The sequence below is a fragment of the Pelecanus crispus genome, chromosome 2, assembly GCF_030463565.1.
Source record: "Pelecanus crispus isolate bPelCri1 chromosome 2, bPelCri1.pri, whole genome shotgun sequence".
Lineage (NCBI taxonomy): Eukaryota > Metazoa > Chordata > Aves > Pelecaniformes > Pelecanidae > Pelecanus > Pelecanus crispus.
In genome coordinates this window covers 1,553,209-1,580,390 of record NC_134644.1, presented here as the reverse complement: position 1 = coordinate 1,580,390, position 27,182 = coordinate 1,553,209, and the positions used below count along the sequence as shown (strand labels likewise).

The following is a 27,182-nucleotide window of genomic DNA, read 5'->3' as shown; positions in this document are numbered from 1 at the left end:
CCTAAGGCCCCCGCCGCGTTGGCGGAGCTGCAGACAGCGTGCGTTTGCAGACATGACGAAGAACAAGGGAATTGCGAACAGCACATTTCTGTTTAGAGTTATGCTATTTACTAGACCACAGATTCAGCTTAAAAAATAATAAAGTGTGGATGGATTTTTTTAATTCTTTTTTACGAATAAGAATTTTCATCCCAAGACGCAGAGCAGCTGGAGGGATTTTTCCAAGGAGTTAAAGAAAAAAAAAAAAAAAAGCCTAAGGACTTTGATCAGACCTCAACCATGGAAACTTTCAGATCAAAGGTGGATATTTTGAGAAGTTATGAGTGTGGTAAAACAGGGATTACAAGCAAAAATGCTTTGCAGCCCTAATGTAATGGATTCTACAACGCATCCAGTATATTCTCTACATACTCACTTTATGTTTGTGCGTTCCATTTACATATCAAAAGCACATTGCTACCAACAGATACACTTAAGACGTTTCTTCGCATTCCCAGAGTAGCTGCAAGGATCTGTTAATGCGAACCTTATTGACGTGAAGAGTTCAATTTCAGTAATTAAAGTCTTTCCTGGCACTGCCGGGAGAGTTTACACGAGATGCAGCCAGCGTGAAGGGATGGGCAGAAGAAAACCAAGAGTTTAGCGTAGAGCAAGCCAGCGATGCTCTTGTATTTGCTCTGCTCCTCTCTCCACCTATTTTATTATGTTATCTTATTAAATCCTTCGTATAACAAATACAAAGGGGGACAGTCCGAGCAGGGAGAGCATCCCCAGAGAAGGATGCCGGCACTGCGGTCCTTCTCCCAGCGAGTGCCACTCACTGACAAGAATGCCAGCCGCATGAGGGAAAAGCCAGAACCGGCGACTCCTTGCCCACAAAAGAGTTTGTTCTATGTAAAATAACACAAAAAATACACTCTTTATTCCATCCTTCTTCATATCTCTTGACACACCGCTGTTACTCAGCTCCACTTCCACCCCCAGACCTCAGTGATGTTTCCATCCTCCAAATGTCTAATTACAGTATTACAGATTTACATCTTATTTTTTATCCAGATGTTTTAAACTTTCCCAGCAGAACTCACTATGAGGACAAAAGTTTCCTCGTCTGGCTGACTCACCACCAATTGTTCCCTAATTACTAAGTGGCTTTAGATCCTATTTAAGAGGGACAACAGAAAACTGACTTCTTGAAATTAAATTCCTTGGTATTGTTACTGTCTTTAACATGATCTGAAGTCTCCCTGAAATGCAAGACGTGTAATATTTTCCTTCTCTTAATTAAGAAGCAGCTTTCAAGGGAGGAAAACGAGCATCTGGTACCAAGCAGCCGCAGATTCACGCGCTGCCTTGGACCAGCCCTGCCATCACCATCACCTCTATCGCTCCTCCAGCCCCTGGGAGGGTTTGGCTGTGCCCGGCCGCACGCTCGCGGGACACCTGGGAATGACCCTGGGAGCCGGCGCAGGCTCGGGCGCTCTAAAAGCGATGGTCCGAGTCTATAGGAAAAAGAAAGGGCAGCTTTCGTGGCTGCCAGGGTCACTGCACTGGCCTGATTCTCACTTAAAATCTGGGAGAATGGCTAATAATCAAACATATTTTCTCTTCCTGCTTGTTCCTTGAACTGGCCAACTCACCAAGACAAAAGATGCCTACATTTCAGTTATCTGGCCCTTATCTTTACTCCTCTAAAGACCCATCCCACCAGACCTGGTCAGCAGAAGTATTTTACATGGAAGGGCACAACTCATGCTACTGCAACACAAATTGGTTCCTTTTATTTTCTACTTTATCTTCAGCATCCGTGCACACTGTAATTTAAAGTATTTTATACTTTGACCAGAGCTTATAGACTTCGTGCCTTGTTCCCCTACACAATGTGCGTTTAAAAATCCTTTTTTTGGTAAGATGTAAGTAAACTTGAACTCCCCACGCTCCCTTGTATCCATCGCTTGCAAAACGTAGGCAGGGTAGGTGGGAATCCATCGGGCAAAAAGAAACGCAAAGTAAAACCAATGCCAAGGTCTTTAAAACGTAAGAGGTGCCTTCTCAGCCAAGGCAGCGTGATGCTGCCATTCCCAGGGGAAGGCAGGAGACACGGCACCAGCTCGGTGGGGTCATACCTACCTGGACCGCTCTCCTTGCGCTCAACGCTTTTGGGGGATGTTGACTTGGTCAAGGAAGTTGTTTTGCGTTAGAAATCGTGTTTAGCTTGGGTACTGCTAGCTGGTGTACAGGCACAGGCTTGCTCTAAGTTGAAGTTTAGAGTAATCCCCGAGTGCGCTGGGGACAGGTGGAGTAGAAGGAGGGAATGGGTTTTGACGGACTTCTTTGCATTAGGAGGGCTACATCCCTAATTTCTGTGCGAGAGCTGGATATAGCTTCCCTTGTCACCCATCTAATTCCCAAAACGTGCCTGAAGACGAAGGTGTAGGTTATCTGAAGACGGTGTAGGTTATCTGAAGATGAAGGTGGAGGTTATTTGAGAGGAGAGGCCACCTAACACCAAGGAGCCACCCAACTCTGGCCAGGGAATGCATCTCACCACAATCATGGGATTCCTCCAGGAGAAAATTTCCTTCCCCATCCCTGGGTGTTTTCAAACACCACCAGGACTGTCCTTCCCAGCATTTTTACCCAGGACTACCGCAGATCCAACACTCCCAGCCCAGCAGTCAGATCCTCAGCCCTGCCACCATTGCTGCCAAGACAACTTGCCTGTCCTCCGGCCTCTTCGTTCCCCGCTCATACGCCGAGGACGGAGGGGACAACGAGTCTCTCCGTCTCTTCTTCTCTTTACTCTGGCTCTGCCTCTCGGGATCCCGCTCTCTGCTCAGGATGGGGTTCTTTGGAGTAGGAGTCTGATCCCTGTGGCCAGCTATCTCTCTCCCACGGTCAGCTGTTGGGGAAAATGGGTAAAAGGGAGAGAATTTTTGTAATTCACTGTATTCCTAACTCTCCCCTCCCACAGTTTCAGTAGCTTTTGTTGGTCAACAGAGTCTTCATTCAAAGAAGTCATAGGTTGCCCCGTATCAGTCTCAGGGTTACATTTCCCATCACCCAGCATTTAGATTATCTTCCCTATTTACAGGAGCTGTTTTCGAGGAGCAGGAATGCCAAGCTATGAAGAGCAGAACATCTTTTGACATCCCAGACTGGGAAAATTAAGTGGTTTCATAGGAGCGGAGCGATACATGGGAAAACATGAGTACATACCACTGTTCTCCTTTTCTGCTTGACTCTTCTTCGGGATCCGGTACACCTCCTGCAAAGCAAGCCACAAGCAGGGTCAGAGTTTCAGCTACCCACAAGAACAACCTCAATATCTACAGGGCTGCAAGAATCATAACACAGTGCTAATTCAACAATTCAATCATAAGTTTAAAACAAACAAACAAACAAAAAGGGTATCTTGAAGCAAAGTTCTGGTTTTAGGCAAATTATTGTGGTGCTTTCTATATATTGCCTCTGATCAGCATTTCATGCTTGTTGAGTTTAGATGGCTTTTTGGGCCAAGTCCTACAGGCAGTGCTGCAGGATCTAAGCTGGCCATCCCACCCCCGTGCTACGAGCACCTGAACTTACAGCTCTGCTGGAATAGCGAAAAAAACAAATTTTGCAATTAAACAAGCTACCCTTCGGGTGCAAATTTGTGCTTTTCTACCTCTTATTTTGTCAGCCGTGGTGTTCCCACAATGACCACAGCCAGCACAGATCCCAGCTGGGTCTTGGTCTGTCGGGGTGTCTAAGGCCACCAATCCCTGCCCTGGCAAACAGAGCTGTACGCGGGCATCTGACCCGTCCTCTAACATCGCGGTGACGTGCCTGTCTACCACCAGCACCTGAAGACCTGTTGTACCCATGCTGGTCTTCAAGGCCGTTTTAGGAGGAGCAGGGAGTTGGGACTTGATGATCCTTAGGGGTCCTTTCCAACTTGAGATATTCTATGATTCTATGACAGCCACAGTTTCACCACATTGGAGAAATAGAGACTGCGCTGGTAGCCATCATCTGCTCGCCCTTCTCGTGGGCTCCCACGGACCATCCCTGCGCTTCTCCCAGCACCCGCCAGCCTCATCGGGGACAGGGTCCACCATGTTTCCCGTGATGTTCCCCAGATCCGACGCTTGACATCGGAACGCCCCAAGAGAAATGAGCAGGAGGTCACCCCCCAGGTCTGAGCAAACCAATTCAACCAACCACCTACTGAAGGCTGCCGAGATCAGCTACCAACACCTGCCACCCTTCCTCCTACGGCAGCCAACTCCACACCCTGCTTCTCATCCAGCTCTGGGGCCCTCAGCACCGCGCAGCCATGGAGCTGTTGGAGCGGGGCCAGGGGAGGCCACGAAGATGCTCGGGGGGCTGGAGCAGCTCTGCTGTGAGGCCAGGCTGGGAGAGCTGGGGGTGTTCAGCCCGGGGAAGAGAAGGCTGCGGGGAGACCTTAGTGCGGCCTTTCAGTGTTGAAAGGTGGCTTAAAAGAAAGATGGGGACATGCTTTTTAGCAGGGCCTGTAGCAATGGGATAAGGGGTAATAATTTCAAACTAAAAGAGGGGAGATTCAGCCTAGATATAGGGAAGAAATTTTTTACGCTGAGGGTGATGAGGCACTGGCACAGGTTGCCCAGAGAGGCGGTGGAGGCCCCATCCCTGGAAACATCCCAGGCCAGGCTGGACGGGGCTCTGAGCACCCTGCTCTGGTTAAAGCTGTCCCTGGCACTGCAGGGGCTGGGCTGGGTGGGCTCTAAAGGTCCCTTCCAACCCAAAGCTCTCTGTGATTCTGTGACTCTCTGATTCTTTTTCACATCAAGCTGTATCACCTGGCTGAGCATCAGGCATGGGGACTGCCCTTGGAAGAAGCATCACGTCCCAGAGGACCTCCAGCTACCAAAGAAACTCATTTTTCCCGTGCATTAAGCAGCCCCCCTGCACCCAGCAGCTTTTTGTATCCACGTTTCGGCTAATGAAAATATTTTTTTTATATATATATATATAAGAAAAATATATTCTTAGCCCCATGTTTCGGGCTAAGAAAATATATTTTCCTTTGGTGAAATAAATAAAAGTATAAGAAATCCTGTTGTGGTCTGTTCACAAGACAAAACCACTTCACAAGCGCTGCCGAAGTGTAAAACAAAAGTGACTTTGGCCAAGATTTTAATTTTTTTCAACGTATTTTTGCTCTTCCGTGGAGCCTGCACACAACGCAGCAAACACGTGCAGTCTGAAGCATCTGCAAATACGCTACCGCATGCACTGTGACCTCTTCCGGTGATGAGAGGCATTTGGAGTCTGCAAATACGCCCTTTCTAGTCATTCTGATTTATTTACACCTTTGCTATGGATCAAAAGAGGCAGGAGCAGGAAAACCAGACCAGGAGAGTCCAGAGCAGAGAGGCGGGGCGCAGAAGCATTGCCAGTGCTCCCCTTTCCCAAACCCTTTCCTTCTGGAGCCCGGGAGTGCTGCCCATGCCCACCCAGCTCAACCCAAGCCGTGCCACCCTGAAGAACCTCCCTGGACCACGGGGCAGCAGATCCATGGGGATCAGGGCAGAGGAGGACCTGCAGCAGGGCTGAGACCGCAGCCACCGCCTTAACGCCGGGTGGATGGAGTCCCCATGCCTGGAAGTGTTCAAAAAATGGTGGCACTTTGGGACATGGTTTAGTGGGCATGGGGGTGTTGGGGTGATGGGTGGACTGATGATCTTAAGAGATCCTTTCCAACCTTAGTGATTCCTGGTTTTCACTTTCATTATAAATAATCCAGCCCCCAAGCCAGGAAACATGAAATTGCTACTCTTCCCTTAATGGGTTTAGTGGTGGAGTTGGCAGTGTTACGTGAATGGTTGGGCTGGATGATCTTGAAGGGCTTTTCCAACCAAACGATTCGATGATTCTATGAAAGCAGGTTACGAAGCACACCCAATGCACCTCTGCATCTCCAAGACCCCCAAGCCCAGCCCTTGCTGTGCCACCAAGCTCCTGCCTGATTTTGGTCCCCTTCATGCCCCATCCCACCGGCAGCACCGAGGGAATTCCCCATCAAACACGCTCAGGCTGCTACTCATCACTTGTAACAATTTTGACCTTCTAATACTGAATGCTAGCACAACTCCTGGCACTAAGTCACGTACTTCAAACAAACCCATGTTTCTTCTGCCCGTATTCCAAGGCAGGTCACGGTTCAGAAGCCTGAGCAGCACCCAGCTCAGCTCCAAGCCTACTGGCAGAGTAAACTGGAGCAGTTTTCTGCTGACCTGCAGAGCTTATATTACACAGCTGCTTTTTTAACTAGGTTTTGTTTGCCTTGAAAGGGTCTTTAGGGCAGCTTCTGATCACCTCCTTTAATTTATCCTGTCTGATCTTTAAGTGTATTGCATTAAACCCTCCCAATGTTTACTTTCCGTCGTTATTATTTGCAGTAACGACCTCTCAGCTGCGCCCATGCAGCCCCTTGCCCGCACCACTGACCCCCAAGACTTCTGCCCACGCTGGCTCGGTCCCCAAATGCCACCGACTCGTCGCCTGCACTGGCTTCCTGGGCAAAAGCAGGACCTTAGCCCAGGACAACCAGGGGCTGCAGTCACCGCTGAAGCAAAGGTGCTGCTTTGCAACGGGCAATTACGAGAGCGCTTTTAATTATTTATTGCTTTTCTGACCCACCAGCAGCCCTGGGGTTATGCCACTTGCTCCGTGCCTTGGTTGCAACTCCAGGCAGAGACGGCACCGCAGGGAGAAAGCGGAGCAGAGGAGCCTCAAAGAAAGCAAGTGTAGAAGAGCGTGTTCTGCTAATGCATTTTGCTCAGGCGATAGGTAATTCTTTGCAACTTCAAGTTACTTGAGCCGGAAACCATTCCTCATGTATATATGGATGGCGCACTAGGTGTTGCTAGACCCCCCAAACCCACGTGAGCAGGAGTAACTCATAGAATCATAGAACAGAATCATAGAATCATTTAGGTTGGAAAAGACCTTTAAGATCATCCAGTCCAACCATTAACCTAACATTACCAAGTCCACTCTAAACCAATCAAGGGCAGACTAGACTAAACCATGGCCCAAAGTGCCACATCGACCCGTTTTTCGAACGCTTCCAGGGATGGGGACTCCACCACCTCTCTGGGCAGCCTGGTCCAATGCTTGACCACCCTTTCCGTAAAGAAATTTTTCCTAATATCCAACCTAAACCTCCCCTGGCGCAGCTTGAGCCCATTTCCTCTCGTCCTATCGCTAACTACTTCATCGCATCAATGCCGTCCCAATAACTTAAAAAAATGGGACAGAATTTGGGAATGAAGATTAAAACTTCCCTCGGGTCTTGGTCTTGCAAATGCAGGGACTGGGACTGCCACAGTTTAGCAGAGCACCCTTGTTAAACTGGATTATGCAGCAACGATTATTTTGATGTCACGTTAAACAACCATGTATCACTACAGATTACGAAACGAGTTTTATTAGTGCCGCCGTGTTGTCAATTGTATTTGTAATTGAAATATTCTGATGCTCAAAGTGTAAATGAAACTTTATCATATTAGCGATGCTAATGATCCTACAGCACGCACAGAGACATTTTACAGCGTTAATGACCGTCCAAATTCTGGTAGCTTGGGAAAAAAAGCTCATTTTCTTTTAATTCCAGCTTGTAGTAAGCCCTTGCTCTGTTCCCTTCCTGAAGCAATATCGTAGTTCGCAAGAACACCCAGTTATTTGAAGCGGAATGTGATGAACCAGCTATTTTCTGGCTGAATATGACCGGTACGGTCAGGTGAAAGGAAGTAACACCAAAAAAAAACAAATCAGAGAGAGAAAATCCAGGGCATCCCTGATGGCAGCTGCAGCTGCAATCCCAAAAAAAGTTGATTAATTCATAAAAGATGTACTCATGGCTATACAAAGAAGCTGTTCTGGTGGAGCGTGCCGAGATCCCAGCTTTCCCAGAGCAGGATTTGTACTTTCCTAGGACTGGAGACGGAGCAAAGCCAAAACCTCACTGAAGCCACCTCCCCAAGTCCCCAGTCCATGACCATGAGAGCCTCTGAAGGCCGTCAGTTCTTCATACTCGATGCGATGCCACATGCACCGATCGTGCTTTGATGCCTCGGGGGGGAGAACACCAGGGACCTTCCCTAGAGCACTAAAATATCTTTAATTTAGGGCACGGATGAGGCAGAGGGGAGAAAAAGATGCATAAAACTGTTACTGGGGGAGCGACGGCTCCTTCTAGTTGGGTATCTAAAGCTTCCCTGCACTCAGAAATACGAAGCTTTAGCTCGACTTGACTCTCAACCTTATCTAATGTTCATTTTCTAAATAAGATCCCACTTGATTTTTTAAAGCTGGTTGGAAATTAATTGACCGCCGTCTCCGCTGGGCTGCCCGGTTGCACCAGATTGCACCACTTGTTAGCAATGTGTCCACCTCCAGTACTTGGATTTAACGAGGGAGCCCAGGTTTGAGAATCCCCCTTTTATTGTGTTAGGAAAAAAACCACGTGCCCTGTGGGCTAAGAAAATATATTTTCCTTTGGCGAAATAAATGAAAGTATAAGAAACCCTGTTGTGGCCTGTTCACAAGACAAAACCACTTCAAACGTGCTGCTGAAGGTTAAAAAAAGAAAAAGTGATTGTGGCCAAGATTGTAATTTTTTTTAATATATGTTTGCTTTTCTGTGGAGCTTGAACACAACGCAGTGAACATGTGCAGTTCGAAGTGTCTGCAAATACTCTCACATATGCCGTGATGAGAAGCATTAGGAGTCTGTAAAGATGCCCTTTTTTAATCGTTCTTGTTTATTTATACGTTTGCTATGGATCAAAAGACCCCAAATCTAGCATGTTCTTAACTAAATAGAAAGACACAAACCAGCAGCTCATTGTTTGGGGTGGGGAGGGACGCAGAAGGAGCCAGCTGGGATAATAAAGCCTATGTAACACTATTTACTTGCTGTCCAGCAGCAGGGATGATTTTCCCTCTTATTGCCTCATGCAGGAAGGAGCGGACCATGAGGGCAGCTTCTGCAGACCCGAAAGCACCCACCAGCGACAGGTTTTCTCTATTTATTCTCTTCCTCCTGCTTCACCCCACCCCAAAAAGCTCCTTCCCAGACGCACCACAGAGCAGCGCATTAAAAAAAAAAAAAAATCACCCCACGTCCGGCCCGAGCGGTGCTCTCATCAGCAGGAGAGAAGGTGTGATGAGGAGCCACCAAGCCATTAGATGATGGATGAACCAGCCAAGACAGCTAAAGGACAACGCAGCAGGCAAGTAGAGCTAAGCTAGACCAGCCTCCCCAGCTCCTAAAAAGATTTGTCCCGTTAAACAGCAGCACATGCAATGGGAAACTACTGGAAAAAAGGGTCAGTGGGAATAGAAGGTGGCCAGGGGCCACCTTGAGTAAGCAAACTTGGCAAACGCGGCACTGCCCGCTCCTACCACGTGTTGCTTTGTATTCACCATGAGATAGAAAGTGCAGCTGCTGAAGCTAAGAAATACAGCGATTTCAACTCAACAGAGGTAATTGAGTCTAAGCTTCGAGGTCAAAGATGGTTGAACGTGCAAGGGGCAAGAAAGCACGTGCCCTCCCTAGGCAGGAGAAAGCATCTTCCTCTGAAAGACACGGCTGTGACCGCAGGGACAGGAGGCACTGCAGGGGGAAAATGGGTGAACCCACGGCAAGATCCATCCCATCAAATCAGACTGCCCTAACGAAGGTCCAGGCGGCTCAAAATACAAGATAATTATGAACCGGGGAGCGAGCTACGTCTTGCTGGAGAGCAGCTATGGATCTACCCAACGGGCTGCAGAGCCGCCAGCATGGGTCTGGTGAAGATGGAGGCAGCCGAGTCTTTGAACCAGCAACAAACAGAGGAATATGTCAAAATTGCTCCATGAAAACCAGATGGTGGTCAAACCAGACGCAAGCCAGGGGGAACTCCGAAGAAAAGACTATTTTATTTTTGGAAACGGAAGCTGCTGGCTTTGAGCGTGCATAACTGCTAAATCAATGCAACCGCTGCTAACAGAGTCCAAATGGCTCTCTACCTTCCAGAACAATTTTTAATGACTTGCACAGAAAATTAAACACAGAAAGAAAAGTGATACAAGTCTGTTACAAAGAAAAGAAAAGGAAAAAAAAAAAAAACAAACCACCCCAGGACTGAGGCTGTCCAGCTGCAGACACAAACCATCCTCGGCTTGGGAAAGGCAAGAGAGCTGCAGAGTGCTCTCAAGACTCAAAGGATGCAGCAGTAGGAAAGGAAGCGCGCGCTTAATGAAACGCTCCAGAAATCTGTCCCTTAGCTGCCCGTTATTTCTGATTTAATGGGGCTAAACTGGAGAAGACCAATGGAAACCAACGATGGGTGTAAGGAAACAACAGTGCGACCGGGTAGAGGCTCGTCTTGTGTTCATGTCAACGCAAGCACAGCAAGCAAAGGGGTGACCGCTCTTCTGCGCCGCCCCGTGCCAACCCAGCCGTGCACCCACGCTTTAAAAACCCCTGTCACCCAACCGGGGGTCTGGCATGTTTCTCCTGGGGCTGAGGGGATAAATCCCACGCCTGGACATAGAGCTGGAAAGCCACCTGCAGCCCTCTGGACCTCACAGCGTTTGGCAGGGCTTACGTGCTCCAAGCCAAGACAACCCGCAGACCGTGTTGTCTCACCTAACTCTGCTCTGGAGTACTCTGAACTTACGTTGTTGATTTGGTGAAGCAACACCACGCAAACAAATCCGTCCCCCACCAGGCTGGATACCCAAAGCTCAACCAGCCAGAGCTACATGTCCTCTTCCTCGCTTTCCTCCCTCCTGCGATGCTCCTTTCCTCTCTTCCCTCTGCAGCTCCCCATCCCCTCTGCACGAGCTTGAAGCTCCAGCACAACGCCAAGGGATGGAGCAGAGCAAGAGAAAGGACTAATGCCACGACATCCCTGCTTGAAGGCCAAAAACACCCACCGCAAACAACAGCCTGGCCGCTCACCAGTGCCTATTGTTTTCGCAAACTATTTTTTGCTGTAAGTTATAACGAATTATAAGCCTCCTAATTAAAGTATGCAATGTACGTGCCGGAGCGAGAGCCAGTCACTCCAGGACAGCTTCTCTGGTTCCAGGACAGGCAAGAGCAGTTTCACAGGGCTGTCCTATCACGATGTATCAGACGTGATTTGGAAAGACTATCTCAGGGGAAGACAAAAGCTTAGTTTGCCTGGGTCACTGGCTCTGCTACCCCTGTTCAGGCTAATAATTAAGCTCACGGAACAGGTATTTTCACTGCAAAAGAGAAAGTCCACCTTGGCCAAAGTTGGGGTAACACCTAAGCCTTAAACCCCAAGTCACTGCTCAATACGTGTGAAGCCAGAAGTGTCCAACTAAAACCTTTCAAACCAGACACTTGGCTCTATCAAAAGGTTTTTCTTAAAAAAAAAGATGTTCTCCAACTCGTAAGGGCAAGATCCTCACAGCTACAACTCCTACCTGCCCCCTCCCCAGAAGGTGAGGGCATCATCTGCCCACCCACGGGTGGAGGAAGGTGCCAAAAGCTCAGCCCCACCAGCAGCAGAGCAGCGCCCAAACCACGCTAGCACGGTGGGACGGTCTGCAGCAGCCAGCGCTGCCCTGCCAGTTGTGTTCACGTGGCATTAGTCAGTTGACAGAGCACGCAGGTTCGCTGCAGGACAGTTTTTAGATGTGTAACAGGTCATCACAAGAAGCCTACGGCTCGGGTAGTGGAGCTGCAGGACCTCAAGGCCCTGCTCTGGCGTAAATGGCGAGGAAACCCCAATGGCCAGAGCACCCTGACACACCAACGCTATTACAGCACATGCTACGCTTGAAGCCAAACGTGCTCTCCTACCCCTCAGCCTTAGCTACTGAAACGTAAGACATCAAAAGGATGTTGATAAAAGCTTGCCATGCTTGGCGGTGCTGACCCTACTGCTTGTTCCTATGATGCCAAGAGGGTAGAGTACCGGGTCTGTTGGCCATCACGTCGCATGTCACCTCCGTCATGGGTTTGGCTGTATGGGTCAGTCCATGGAGCCTTACCTGAGTGCAATCCTCCGGCTGGAGCGGGCTAAAGCACCTGGAAGAACCACGTTGAACCACCACCTGCACCCTGCTGGGTGTCCACCAACCAGCCTTTGCCACTCAGAGTGAGTTTTCAGCGTGGGAGAAGATATGCACCGCTTCCTCAGAGAGCAGGAACAGCGTGCACAAGCCCAGGCTGAAAACTTACCCCACTGGGGAGTGTGAGTGTGTGTTGCGATGGGTATGTAGCAGTGGCCAACACTCCTCACGGGTTGAGGAGTCAGAGTGTACGAGCCCTGTAAGCTGAGGACTTACAAGTCCTGTGTATAGAGGTATAGAAAAAGATAGCTCACTTAATCCTTTCATGCCAGGAGTTGGGATTTTCCCGGAGCGACGTCCATTGCCGGCAATGGACGCACCAAAATAACGTCGGCATCAATGAGTTAACCACCTCTGTCCTCTTTTCACCTATTATATTGCTCATGCATCATCCAGCTTCCCAACCATCTTCCCGCTTCTTCACCGTATGCACGCTATGTCCTCTCCCTTCTTCAGGACGGAGTTGAAAATGGAGTTGAGAAAAGGAGACACATGGTCAGCTCCTTGCTGCCCTGAGAAGCTAGATGGAAATGGTTGAAATTACAAGGGGGTCATCAGCAAGACTGGAGAGGACATAGCTTAAGTTATGAGGTTTCAGACCCTCCCGCCCCCCCATCCAATGCCAGTTATTGCAGATGTTCCACCACTTAAAACAAAACCAGCTTTTAAAAAGCTTGGGCATGCTGGAAAAGGCACCTGGCTCTCTTGCCACTGTGGTGACCAGGTTTTCCAAGGTGACCATCCATCCCCCTTCCATCTAAAGCATTGCCCTGCCAGCTTAGTCTTTTCTTTTAGACATTGGCCACCTCCGGGCTGTCCTACGGTGGCATCTTAACAGGTGAGAGTCGGACAGAAGCAGTTAACTCTTAGTGCCATGATAAAGTCCAGGACAGAATTCACCCCCAGTTTCCCCATGAATGCATTACAGAAGAAAAATGAGTTTTCACAGCCCCATGGCATGATTCCGCTCTTTTGGGTTGGATTTGCTGGGATGACTACAAAGCTAGGGCTTGCAAGATGCACCCCCATCCCCACGACCAGAAACGCGCGCTGCATCGGGCTATTAGCATCCATGCAACGACCCGAGCTTAATTAATAAGTACACAGAGAGAATGCGAATCCACATCTTAAATTGCAACCGTGATGGGTTGTGACTCCACAGCCTGACCACGGGCTTCAGCAAAGGTCTCTAGATACCCAAGGCTGACCTCCTCCAAGCTCAAAAGAAAACACAAGCCTTGGTGATAAAATGACACTGTTAGATCACATTGGCTCTCAAACCATTATTTTGGAGGAGTCACTCATTTTGTGAAACTTCACACTTTTCGTTAGTGTTTTGCAACATTTTTTCTGTGCTGTTTCAAGTTTAAACACCACAGCACGTGATCCTGGAAGCGAACGCATGTGGTTGCAAACACAAGACTGGATCTGGGTAGTCCAAAGCAAGTGTATCTCCAAAGCAGTGCAGGACTAAGACTTGGCTTAGCTTTCAGTTTAATCAGTCCCAGGTATTAGCAATGGATGGAAAAGGACTTTGTTTCAATTTAACCATAAATTCAACCTGACAGTGTCACTTCAATAAAGAAAATCGGTGAGGACCACACAAATTTTAAGAGTCTGCAAATGAAAAATCTGAGTAAATGATGTATCACAGATCCACTTGGTAAAGAGGGGAGGGGAAGAAAAAAGAAACACAAGCTAACTTCTCTACAGAAATGTATTTTAGTTGTTTGTACAGTAAAGTCTCACCTCTTCTCCCACTAAGATTTATGGCACAAATGACTATGCTCAAATTCTGCAAATGTTCAAGAGTATCTGATTCTTCTGAAAAATTCAGAGATGAAGGTAAGATTTCTCTTAAGTCTTACATAAATCTCTAGGTATGTTTTATAAATGCTAATATTTGTAGCTATGGTCGCTGAATGGTACAAGCAAAGGTTCACAGACTCAGTGGCCCTGCAGTATGTGTAGCACCCATTATTTTTATTAGCCTCTTCTAAATCATTACTCATTATCAAATTCAACGGGTAAATCAACTCTTTAGCTGTATGATGCATCATAAAATGTAAATTTGCTTAACGACTACTTCCGATAATTAAAATTGGGCAGACATTTGATTAAGAGGGCAGAAGACCTTCCACGACCTTTTCCACCAAGCCCACACCACGCCAGAAGCATGGCAGCGCCTTTGATTTCTTTGCTGAATCCTCAGCAAATGCTGCTTTTACACTTATTAAAGTGTAAAAGCAACTTAAGGGTTCCCACCCCTCTTGCTCTTGAATATAATACAAGGAATATAATATAAGGAATAGAATCCTACAGAAGCAGCAGATAGGCAAGGAGTTTCCAAAGACCTAAAGAAACCCCAGGAAATGCCTGAAGTGTTGAGTGGCAAGTTACTGGAACGTCATCCTATGTCCCACCAAAAAAAGCTGTCGGCTGAAGATTGAGTGGCCAAGTTGGCCACCCACACTGCATGGGGACAGGGACCTGATTCTGGAGGAGAGAAGGCAGCCTGTAGCCACCAAGCCCTTAGAATCACAGAATCATAGAATCGTTTAGGTTGGAAAAGACCTTCAAGATCATCCAGTCCAACCGTTAACCTAACACTGCCAAGGCCACCACTAAACCAGTTAAGGGGAGAGGAATAATCTCATGTTTCCTGGCTTGGGGGCTGGGAATCACTAAGGTTGGAAAGGCCGTCTAAGATCATCAGTCCAACCATCAACCCAACACCCCCATGCCCACTAAACCATGTCCCAAAGTGCCACCTCTGCCCGTTTTGAACCCCTCCAGGGTTGGGGACTCCCCCACCTCTCTGGGCAGCCTGGTCCAGTGCTTGGCCACTCTTTCCATGAAGAAATTTTTCCTAATATCCAATCTAAATCTATCTTCTCTTAAAGAGGTTATCTGCTCGAGGAAGACCTCGATGGGAGTGAAACCATGAGCAGCTGCATACTCTCACAGTCTTTAAAGGCTCAAATAACACCCACAAATCTGAGTATTTACCTGATCTAAACACCAACTGCAAACACCCAGAGGCTAACCCAGCACTACTACTGTCGAGAGAACACAATACTCCAGACTGGTTTCTGGAGGCTCTATAAGTTGCAGATGAAAAGCAGATGTTAACAGGACAGGAAACGCTGACGACATTGTGATAATTGAATTTTGGAGTAGACGGTCCGTCAATTTGTTTCAACGTTGACGGATACCGGGCCATTTCAAGGAAAAATGCTTGTGGCGCTGTCGCTAGCCTCTTTTTCTGATCGTTTGAGAAGGGAATCTCAATCCCCGAGAGCTGCCCTCCCCCTGAACAGCCTAAAAAATAACTGAATGACTAAGGTGTCTTTGTGGTGCCCAAACTGAATTATCAGCTGTTTTCAGCGTGCAACGTACCGATGCCTGGAAATCTCCTGTAAGGCACGTACAGGGCAGTTTGCAATGAGAGGATATATATAGAAAGCACCTGGAGAAGGCCTTTCGCATGGAAAAGGCAATCTGAGTTGTCAAACATTTACCAACGGGACAACAACTTAGCCCCATTTGTACTGAACCGCAAACAACTCTGCATTTTCCTCAGCAAGAGCAGAGGTGCTGTAGCTGCAGGTAGGTGCCTCTTACCTTGAGCTCCTTCCAGCTGTCGAGCAGCCTGGTAGCCAAATCGCTCACATCCACAATTTTGTCTGTTTGTTCTTGGCTTCTCTCGCTCTCAACGTCGGATACGCCTTCCTCTTCGTCTTGAGATGGCGTTTCCATCGTAATGGGCTCTTCCAGCTTCGCACCGTTGCTCTCCTTGACCTCTGCTTCAGGCTCAGCCTCCAGCTCCGCAGCTTGGGGTTTGCTGCTCTCCACCGGCGCGTCAACGGCAGCTTTGATCTCCTGCTGCTGCTGCTCCTCTGACACCTCCATTGGGGCACCCTCCAGCTGGTCCAGGTCCTCTTTGCCCTCCTTCCCTTCCAGCTCACTGGTTGTATCCGAGATGGCACTGTCCATGCTGTTTTCACTTATAATTTTCAGCCTTCGAAATACCAGCTTCTTAGGGGTGTCCGTGTCACCTTCGGCGCTCTGCTTGGTGGAAAGATCTGGCGTGTTGAGCGGCGTGTGAGCCCGCGAGGTGTTCTCGCTCGAGTAGCCATCCCCTTCGCTGAGCTGTGGGACAGCAGTCTTGGTCTGAGCCCAGCGCTGAATAATGGGAAGCACTTTGCTCTCCTCCAGCATGTTCTTGGTAGGTATAGGCAGGAGCTCTAGTGTCTTCATAATCTAATCGCAAAGACAAAAATCACCTTGTTAGAGTCATTAGGATTTAAAGCCATCTCCAACCTGGAACAATTTCCTTTTCTCAACAAGAGGTAACTCTGAAATATCAATATGATGGTGACAGGTCACGGGGTCGGGGATAGCGGTGTCCCTGCTCAGGGCTGAACTGCAGCGGTGAACTTCTGCTGAGAGCAAATAAACCGTGAGTGGGTGGAAAACAGTGAGCACAAGTATTTAGCAATTAAACTAATTTAGCAATTAGTTGCAATTTAACTGATTTCAAGGAGCGCAGATGCTTATGGCTGGCCATACTCATTCCTAGGACAACCAATACAGCAGTTAGATACGCTACATGAAAGAAAACCTGATCAGAAACATCAAGACGTATCGGCAGTCAAGACAGAAGAGACTGACCCAAAAAAGTTTGTGAACAAATACCGGGAAAGCTTTTTCCTCGCTTGACAGAGGTGCCCTGTGCTGCAGCAGAAGCTGGAGCATTACCAGCGTCAGCGGGAGGGAGACGGTCAGCAGACTCATGGAGCTAAACCTTATGCACAGAGACATGGACAACTGGGGATCTTCCTTCAGTCCTCCAACCACGAGACAAGGTGAGCATCTCCGATACCGATGGCACTTCCAGCTGATTTAATCTTGCCAGAAAATGAGGCTGCTGCCAGCACCTGCAATCCCAGTATCACAACACGCTTCCAGCACCCAACAAGGCAGTCCCAGGAGCAGCTACCCTCCTTTAGACACTGGGAAACACCCGGAGGTACCGGGTGATGAAGCCAACACGGTGTTAGAGACCACAACACAGCTCATGCTGCTTTCCTTGGAGGCCAGCCAAAGCTTGGCCTCAACTGGGTTGTGTCCAACATCTGAGACGAGAAACAAGTTATTGAAAAGACCTTCAAAATCCTTGTACAAAACCTGTCAGCGAGAACGGGGATCACCAGCACAGAAAGAAGCACCACAGCAACAGACAGCCAGCTCTTCTAGAGGACTTTTCAACTTGTTCACTTTCAAAACCAGCCCTCCAGGAGTGAAGGACAGAAGATGGTTTTATGGCATTATGCTAATTTCTGCCACGAGCATCTGATGGTCAAAAGACCTTTTCTCTTAAAACCATGACAGTTTTAAAAAAAATGGGGAAAAAAAAGCAAAGTGTGATCTAGCCCCTATCCCAAGCCCTGCTTGCAACTCAGTGAAGAATTACCTAGATTTTAAAAGAATATATCCAATCCACAAAACCCCACCAAAGCTGACAGCGTATTGTGACCAGATGCATCGGGAGTGGAGACGAAGCCACCACTATCACAGCAATTCCGTTTCCCTCTTGAAGCTTGCGGGGAGCAGCTCTGGGTTTGGTATCAATGAGTTTGAGAGCCTGAACCTATTCCAGGGGAAAACCAGAGTCTAACCTGACCATTGGTTTCTCCAAAGCTAGAGGTCAAAGATGAGTCGGAGGCGAGCTACGTAGCAGCTCTGCAATGCCACGGCACCTGTTCATCAGGGAGCAAGAGGGAGGCACCATATGTACAAAAATCCAGACTCGAGACTCCCTCAGCGCAATGGCTTCAACATCTATCAAGTGGGATGGATCCTACCGAGCCCGAAGAAGAAAATACTGCAGTCCCAAAAGGGAATAGCTCAGCTCCCTCCTAAGAGCAGTTACTGCAACAGATTAACTCAGTCCCTGTAGATTTGGGCTCAAAAGATCTTTTTGTAGCTCTGTGAGCAGCCACCTCCCCATACAGCAACACGGGGGTGACGCACCGCAGCAAGAGGAACGCTGACTCAGTAGCTGTCAAGCACTTCTGCTTTGGCTAAATCAGTACTGAAAAGCCCCATCACATCAGCAGGAGAGAAAACTTGAGGCACCCACTGAATCCGTGCCTTGTAGACAACGTACACGGCCCATCAGCAACAACACACTCTGCACAGCACACGGCAGATGAAGTATGGGTAGGTCTACTCAAACCCTACAAGTCAGCAAGCTCTAACTTAACGTCAGAGACCCCAAACCCCACAGCACTAAAGTTTTCCAGGTATTTACAGCCAAAACTTTGTCTAAGTAAGGATGGATGAGGACTAGGCGGTGGAACTAGTGGCGTTCCCATAGGACACGCCGCAGAGCGGACAGATCTGCTGTCCCTCCCACCACCAGTGACACAGAAGCCATCTTATTAGGCCTGATATCAAGCTGGGCTCCAAAAATCTTCAGGTATCCTCATCCCACCCCAAGAGCTGAAGGCTCACAAAAGCACACGTAGGCAGCTCTTCATCTTCTGATACCGACAGCGCCCGTTTCCCAGAGGGAACACCGGAACCCACAGTGTTAAAAGAGGAGAAAGGCATGAGTAGGACACGACTCATTCAGAAATGTGAAGTACCAGCTTGGAGAAAAACTGTGCTGAGCTAAGGAAGCAGAGTTGGGCAGGATTGTCACCGCTTCCGAAAAACAAAAGGAGAAGTCAGGAGGAGAAGAGGCGGCCTGAGCTCTGGAGCTCACACAGCTTTTGCTTTCTTGCTCGGGATTGAGGACCGCGTGCACCTCTCCAAACTGTCCAGCAACCTTCTTGTAGAAGCGTCTTTAGCAAAGGAACTTCCAGATGTCTTTCTGCATGCAACGCTGAAGTGCAGATAGCAAACAGAAAGATTCAAGTTCCACTTCAGATCGCCAATACCTCCAATTCCCTGTGCAGCTCACTATGGAATAAACAGCAACGGCAACGATCTTAAATATATTTAAGTCTGGCTCATGTCACTAACTCAGAAATCTAAGAACAACCACAAGAGCAAATTCTTTCCATATACTAAGGATCAGAAGTTTTAGGCTGTAGTTTTAAGGATACCTGCAGTTTGTTTTCAGGAACACTTGGCATATTTTTAAAAAAAAGAAAAATAAAATCATCATGCTTCTGAGCAGTTAGCAACGCTGCTAAGAAAGCTTCAAACCTGAGGGAATTACTGACCTCCAGCTGCAACTTCAGGTTGTTAGCGGTGCTTCCTCTCCCATCGCCCAGCTCCGTCATCCAAATCCAGAGGAGAGACAAGCCGTGACACTCCAGGAAGGACTTCAGGCAGGACTGCGAGTGCGTGTTCTGGATGAGCCAAAGTTAGAGAGAGTCCGTGGGAACAGTCAGAGACTTACAGGCAAAAACCCCCTTTGATTTCCACAGGCTAACAGGGCTAACTGCTCAACGGGGCTTACGGTACCTGTCAAACCCACGGCAGAAGCCAGAACTAGGCACCTGCTGAGATCAGCGCGCGTCTAACGTCACTTAAGCAGCCGTAACTGCCGGGTTTGGAGCAGTAACACATGCAGCAGAACCGTTACTTGGTGGACAGCTTGTACTGGGGAATACAACTTAACGATAATGGATTGCGCGGAAAACTGGCTGCAACTCATCTGCACGCAGGCAGAGGTAAAAATGCAGGATAACCTCGGAGATCAGACAGCTGTGATTTTAAGCCAACAAACTCCTCATTTACAGTCTAAATCCCTTACGTACAACTCGCTTCTAGAAACGGGCATTGTGCATCACCACCCAAGTTCTACCAAATGCAAAAGGAGCAAAGGGTGGAAATTCTGCACCTTCTATAACCCAAGCAGAACCGCTCGGCTCGTGCCTGGGATGCCGGTGCAAGTGCGAGACCTTCCTCCCACCCTCCCCCTCCTCCTCTAACAAGAGCTCCGAGGACATTGCTTTAACAGGACATGGTTTCCTCCCCTTCTGCTGGGCCCTCCTCACCTGTATGAGTTTGAGGCAGGTGAGCTTCTGCTCCAGGGTTTCGATCCGAACCATCAGTCGGGATAAGCTGAGAACTTGGTTCTTATCGGAGAGACCCTCTCCGTTCTCCAGCAGCGCTTCCAGCTCCCCGTCCACCTACCACAGCCAAAGAAAAAAAACTCTCAGGTCATGCCAGGCTCATGCCGCTCTACGTGATGGCAGGGAGAATCCGTTCCCTGGCTTTCAGAGCCAGGAGAAGCCTCTCCCGAGCAATTTGCCCATATGGAAAAGAAGCCTGGCTTTAATTTGACTCAACGTGTTGGGTTCCTTTTACCTGTTGGGGGGGGGGGGTGGTGTCAGACCTTAAATCCCGTGCAAGACCACACTTTGCACCAGTTCTGTTCACACTGGGGACAGAGGGCAGCCAGTTGTGCTCCTGCCTGACACACACACAACAGGCAGGAATCCCCCGACTCTAATACCCATTTCTCCTAACAAATGGCATGTTTTAGAATCTTAGAACCGTTCAGGTTGGAAAAGACCTTGAAGATCATCCAGTCCAACCATTCACCTAACACTGCCAAGGCCACCACTAAACCAATTCAGGGGAGAGGAATAATTTCATGTTTCCTTGCTTGGGGGATGGATTATTTTTGAATGAAAGTAAAAACTGGGAATCACTAAGGTTGGAAAGGCCCTCTAAGATCATCAGCCCAACCATCAACCCAACACCCCCATGCCCACTAAACCATGGCCCAAAGTGCCACCTCTGCCCGTTTTTTGAACCCCTCCAGGGATGGGGACTCCCCCACCTCTCTGGGCAGCCTGTTCCAGTGCTTGGCCACTCTTTCCATGAAGGAATTTCTCCCAATATCCAATCTAAACCTCCCCTGGCACAGCTTGAGCCCATTTCCTCTCATCCTATCGCTGGTTCCTTGGGAGAAGAGCCCGACCCCCCTCCCTGCCCCCTCCTGCCAGGAGCTGCAGAGCGATCAGGTCTCCCCTCAGCCTCCTCTTCTCCAGGCTGAACACCCCCAGCTCCCTCAGCCGCTCCCCACCAGCCCTGTGCTCCAGACCCTGCCCCAGCTCCGCTGCCCTTCTCTGGACACGCTCCAGCACCCCAATGTCCTTCTCCTACTTGCATACATCTAACGCTGCACGGAGGAAATTCCAGGTGAGTGCACCAAAATACGCCCAGTCGCAAGTTTATCTTTTCACGTAGGAAAACAGATGTGCACTATGAGATTATCTTTAAGTGCAGATAGATTTACTTCTTTAAATACCAACCCGGCATTTATAATCTTTACAACCAGAGGCACATTCCTCTCTATGTGGACACCAAAATATCAACGTTCATAATTTAGCCTACTGCTCAGTGTCACCTATTAGCATTTTAAAACCACTTATAAATGCCTTATAAATAATTTCTTGGCTTCCTGGCTCTCCGATACAGTAAATAAAAATGAAGCTGGCATTTTCAAAGGTAGTTTCTCCCAAAAGAGCACACAGCAAATCTTATTTGTAGGAATAGAGATATTTATATCTTCAGGGAGAGAACAATTACACCTCACAGGAAGCAAAAGGAGCCTGTCCAGTTTCTTGCAGCAGTCTGCATCCAGGAAAAACTCCTTTTGACTGCTGTGCTCAGACTTCTCTGCAGTTTCCTATATCTGCCTTGTGAACCCATCCCTGCAATTCAATGTGGGGAGCAGGTTCATGGAAGAGGATTACATGCAAGAAAAGCTATAAAAAGGCTAAAAAAAAAAAAAAATGGGCTGGATTTAAGTTCCATATTTCATTCATGTCCATCTGCAAACAACTGTAACTGAAGTCGGCACACATACGACACCTGTTCATACAAGTTCCTCCTGGAAGCTGACTTACCTCTAGGCCAAAGCAATTAAGAGATTCAAATTTCACATCCCAGCCTGGAGATGGCAAACATCTGCACCCTTTCAGTTGTCAAATTTCAGGTAATGTCCTAAACAGTGAAGGCGGCATTGCCCGTCTTTCACCAACGTTTAAAAATCATGCAACACAAACCAAATTTTTAAAACCACGTAGAATTTAGCATGCTTTTTAGTAGCACACAGTATTGATGACCAGATACTGTACCTGTGAAAGTCCCTCTCTGGTGGGACTTTGTGTTAAGTAACCCAGAGAAAGGAAATACAGATTTAACTAAAGCTCTGAGAAAACACAAGTATTGAGGGCCCCTGTGAAATAAAACGATACAAATTCATCCATGGAGGAGACTGAACCTTGAGGTCATCATGAGTGATTGATCGTAGGAGACGACTACAGAGGTGACCTGAAGGCTCACGTAGAGAGGAACAAGCCCACGGTCAGCCCTTGGTTGCTGCTACTCTTAGAAAGAAATTAAAACACACATAAAAGGGAGAATCAGACTCACCGAGTCCTTCTTACGGGAGCGCTCCTTTTTCATTTTTCCTCCGGCGGCTCGGATGCTGACCCTGTTCTCTCCTCCCAGGTAACCCCGGCAGTTGGCCGAGCCGCAGAAACATTTCTGAGCCTCTTTGCTGTTGGTGGGCACAAGCAACAGAGCGGTTTAATGACAGATCACCTGCATCCACGGCGAGTTATTTTACCTTACTCTTAAGTGCACCCTCAGAAGAAAAGGACAGGAACCTCACTGCATGGCAAGGCCTTTCTGGCCACTGAAAATTCAAACAAAGTCTTGATTTCTCACATAGCTCCCGTGATCCCATGTTGTCTCAGCTGGAAACCAAAGCCTGCTTCACTTCCAGGCTCTTTGTAGGTCAAGAATCAGAAAGGAAAAGGTGGAAGTGTTGGGTCTGCTAACTTCTTACCGCATGTTGCAATCAACATATTAATTTTCCTAATGAATATATAATCAAGACTACATATTCAGTAGGAAAAAGGCTTGCATTTTATTGCTCGAAACAGAATAAAGAATGGGCTGAGGATTTGTGGAAATAGTAAGATTCGAGTGGAAGATGGTTTTTTGCACAGATATACAGCCATGGAGAGCAGAAGAGATACAAATTATATTATCTTCAGGCAGTATTTCTACAAAGCCTCTGCATCTTCTACTTGACGTACCATAAATTTTAAACTATGTGCCACAATTGCTTGGGAGAATGGTTTAGGTTTTTTTTAAATGTGCATAATCCACTGGAGGAACGTGGCTTTGCAGTACTAGCGGTAAGAACCAGGGAAGCTCAACTGCAGGATCTTCTACGAAGCAGAACCTGAGCTCGGGAAGGACAACTAAGAGATCAGAGCTGGAAAACTCCAGCGAGATGAGACTAGATCCACTGAACTCAAATACACAAGATATCAAAGCAAAACGATTCTCCATCAGAGAGGCCCCAACAGGGCCACAATGCTAAGCCCTAATGATTTTGACTAAGCCATACACAGACAAAAATAAAATTACGGGTGTATAGACAGCGTATGACGTGATTCGCCAGCTTTAGAGATATTCCCACGTAACTAGAAATGAAACAGGCCTTGCTGCAAGAGCAACCAGAAAGGCTGAGGCTAAGTTTGCCTGTCTTCCTGCAAGTCTGCACCAGCAGAAAACTACGTGACAGCATCTGACACTTTAGCGCAAAGAATTTTTTAGCGCAACTAAAAATTCATGGCTGATTCTTCTGCATATAGGAAGAGCCACAGTGTTGCATAAGACCAGATCCAAAAGGAAAAGGAAGAGACTCTCCTTAAATGACTGTATTCAGTGAAAAAAACCTAGGGATTATAAAACGGATCTACAATTCATCCCATAATTACACGTTGCTTCAAGCCTGTCAAGACGCTATTTTGTGCTAATCATATTGAAGAGGGTGAAATACTTTGCCATACACCTGGACAAGCAGTAATATAACAATATTAGGCTCAGGTTTAGAGAAGGGAGCCGAAGCCCACGCTGGAGCCTGCACACCTGCACTTCTGGAGCCGGACAGGAAGATGGAACGTGCTATCTCTTGGGGTTTTACAGCTCTGCAAGTATTTGCAAAGTCATAAAACAGGGGTGGGTGGGGAAGAAGAGGCATTATTTAAGAGTATTGCAAAGCCTGGAGCCTGGGTAATTAATAATTAGACAGAGGAAAGAAACAGTCAAGATAATTATCTGGGAAATCTCCACTGGGGAGAGATGGTATGAAGTGGAACAAAAAGGCAATAAAGTGACACTGGAAAAGACATGTTAAATCAACGGGAAATTCCTCTCCCGATCTCTTGTGTTAGAAATGGAAGAAAACATCTCCAGGTAGCTTTTTATACAGTTGAACTCCAGTTCATTTACAACTGTTCCATTAGACGAGGCTTTGCAACAGTTTGTTTCGGAGCAGGATTTTTTCATTGCACCAATGCTCACAAAACCCCACTTCCAGCAGCTTAAGCACAGAGAGCCGAAACGTACCCATATCTCTGGAACTGGTAATCAAACGTCAGCTCTGAGCCCGATGGGACGAGTTTGGTGGTGAAAAATCCAACTCTGAGCTGCCCATTCACAGTCCACTAAGGCAAGGAAAAAACAAGATGACAAGAGTTATTACAAAAGCCAGGCTCGACTCTGGTTTTGCTTTAAATTAACCAGACTAATCCCTCAAACAGCATCACTGAGAAATTTAAAATTTGCTAACTGGATCAGCGGTACTCACCCATTTCAAAGGTAGTTGTTTCCATTTCACTAAGTTACAACAACAACAAAAAACCCACAACAAAGAGACATAAAGATAAAGGAGAAATGCTTTTCACTCTGAGCTTGCTAAGGCGCAAGGCAGTGGAAGCGAGAAGCCAGCAGCAGCTTTGATCCAGCAGTTTACCTTTTGTGTCTCGCAGTTTGGTTCACAGCTGTGGTTCATAAAACGAGAGCAGTTTCCTTTCTGGGTAGCATCGATTATCTGAAAAGAAAAGAAACACCAAATAGGGCGAAACAGCCTGCCTCCCTCTGCGCCAGGCAGAATACGAAGCCGTACAGCTACGAACACCACGCATTTGAACACAACCCGTGTAGAAGTCATCACCCTTTCCTGCTCCAGCTATCAACTTTATTTGGTTTGGAGAACGGGTTTTATAATGATATTAAGTGCCCCCAAAAAAGAAGAGCACTAAAGCAACCGGTACATGGTTCTTCATTTTCACTGCAGGTTAATAAAGAGTTCTTCCGTTGGGCGGAGATCCTGAATTTTTAATCTCTCTTTCTGACCCTCCGATACACGGTACAATGACCATGAGGGCTGGGGAAGCCAAGCATCTCCGCCACACGCATCGTACTCGAATAGAAAGGTCGTCTCCTGGATCACTGCGTCCTCCCTTTACAACTGGAAACACTCCCCTGTGCCCCCTTGTGATCACACAACAATCCCACGGCAGCTAAAAAAATTGCTTACTTTGGGGGGAAAAAGAAGAGGGAAAAAAAGCACTCTTGAGTATTTTCAACTCATCTACTCTAAAGCTACCCAGACCCAAAAAGTCTTGACAGAAGAGGCAAGCAGAATATGATATTAAATTTCTATTTATACACTTTGTTCTCAGCGAGGGAGGGCCCGTCGCCCAAGGTAAGCAAGGCTGCGCTCTCTGCATCGCAGCTCCACGATCCCATAGGGCTGAAGCAACAATAAATAATTAAGAACTTCTGGTATATAAATATTTCAGTGACAGCAATCCTGCACATAGGGACTCCACCAGCTAAAAGTGTCCCAATTTAATATAGTTCTGTGAGCAAGGGAAGAAAGGAAACACGGTTTCTTGGTGTGTCTTCTAGACTGGTTTACTTGGGCATCCAAGAAGGTTGAGTTTGGCTTGAAGCGTCTCCCCAAGGTGGGACACAGACACGGTTTCTCTCCCACAGAGGTCTGCTCGTGCGGAAGGGATGGGCCATACTCCATCCTCTTCCTCGGGAGGACAATTTCTCCTCTCCAAGGACGCTGGGATAGAGTTAAGCTACTAGACTTCTGTTAAACCAGGTTGAAACTGAGCAATGAATTACAAAAAAAAAAAAAAGTGAAGTACAACAACACAAAGCCAACCAAAGCTTCCTTTCCTTAGGAAAGCACTTCTAATAGATTCAGGACGTTGCTTCGCGGGTTCACAGGGAGCCGGTGCTGTACGTAACCAGGGCTAAGCCCAGCTAGCCTCCCCCAAAGCCGAGCGCAGCAATCACACTGCTCACCTCATCATTCTTCAGGGCCATGAAATAATAGTGAATGTTCTTGTTCCGGGCATATTCCTTCACACGAGCCTTGAACTCCTTGTGATCCAGCACTTCTCCGCAGTACTCCAAGACAAAAGTGTTGCTGCAAAGCCCAAGAGGAAAAAAACATCACTCCACTTAGCTGCAAGCAAGAAACGCCAAGGAACAGAAAATAACTGCTGCTGAGACGGGCTCTCCGAATACAACTTGCAGCCTGGACATCCTGGTGGCATAGCTACAATTATTATACGCCTTATCTCAGGCAATTCTGATTAATTTATTTTTTTACGCTGTCATATGGATAGGTACATCACAGCGAAAAGCCCAGACACAAAAATAAAGCTCCCCTTCGAGCAGGGTTTATTCTGCAAAAGAACAAGACCTTGTGGGCGACGTGAAGAGGGAAATAAGGAGTACTAAGAGAAGGTGCTGGCAGGTGGTTTTCCTCAGTTGAAATGGAAAGCCTGTCTGCACCTTGCTGGTCTGGTGGGTGAAATGAGGGGTCAAGAAAATATCCTTTTTGACCATAGGAAAGGTGAATTTAAAAGCAGAGACGGAAGAGAACAACTAGTTACCCCTACACTCGGACACAAACCTCACAGATTGCATTCTGCAGCACAGCCAGGCTTTAAACCATCCGCTCTACCAAGATGCGTTGGGAACCAGCTTTTCTTGATTATCAGTCCTAAGTTCTCCCTTGCTTAATATCACCCTGAACCCTTCAATTCTTTCCTTGTGCTTAACGGGGAGAGCACCAGCAAAGCAAAAGCTCCTGCCCAGCTCCAGCTGGACCAAGCATTCAGTGTTTTGGGCAAGTATCACTCACCCATTTCCTTCCCACCATTAATCCCAGCCCCCCGCACAGTACCAGGCTGGCCTTCCAG

At 47.6% G+C, this 27,182-nt stretch overlaps 1 protein-coding gene across 1 annotated transcript in view; it reads right to left on the bottom strand.

Annotated features, from left to right (window-relative positions):
- Nucleotides 1–27,182, bottom strand: part of SETD2 (SET domain containing 2, histone lysine methyltransferase) — a 64,619-nt gene that overhangs the window by 18,528 nt on the left and 18,909 nt on the right. Inside the window, exons 8-16 of the mRNA XM_075706522.1 lie at nucleotides 26,278–26,401; nucleotides 24,929–25,006; nucleotides 24,523–24,620; nucleotides 22,531–22,657; nucleotides 20,139–20,273; nucleotides 19,359–19,487; nucleotides 15,748–16,386; nucleotides 3,217–3,265; nucleotides 2,719–2,899 (exon numbers count right to left, since the gene is read on the bottom strand). Of these exons, the coding sequence (XP_075562637.1) occupies nucleotides 2,719–2,899; nucleotides 3,217–3,265; nucleotides 15,748–16,386; nucleotides 19,359–19,487; nucleotides 20,139–20,273; nucleotides 22,531–22,657; nucleotides 24,523–24,620; nucleotides 24,929–25,006; nucleotides 26,278–26,401 (1,560 nt within the window). The remainder of the gene's footprint in view (nucleotides 1–2,718; nucleotides 2,900–3,216; nucleotides 3,266–15,747; nucleotides 16,387–19,358; nucleotides 19,488–20,138; nucleotides 20,274–22,530; nucleotides 22,658–24,522; nucleotides 24,621–24,928; nucleotides 25,007–26,277; nucleotides 26,402–27,182) is intronic.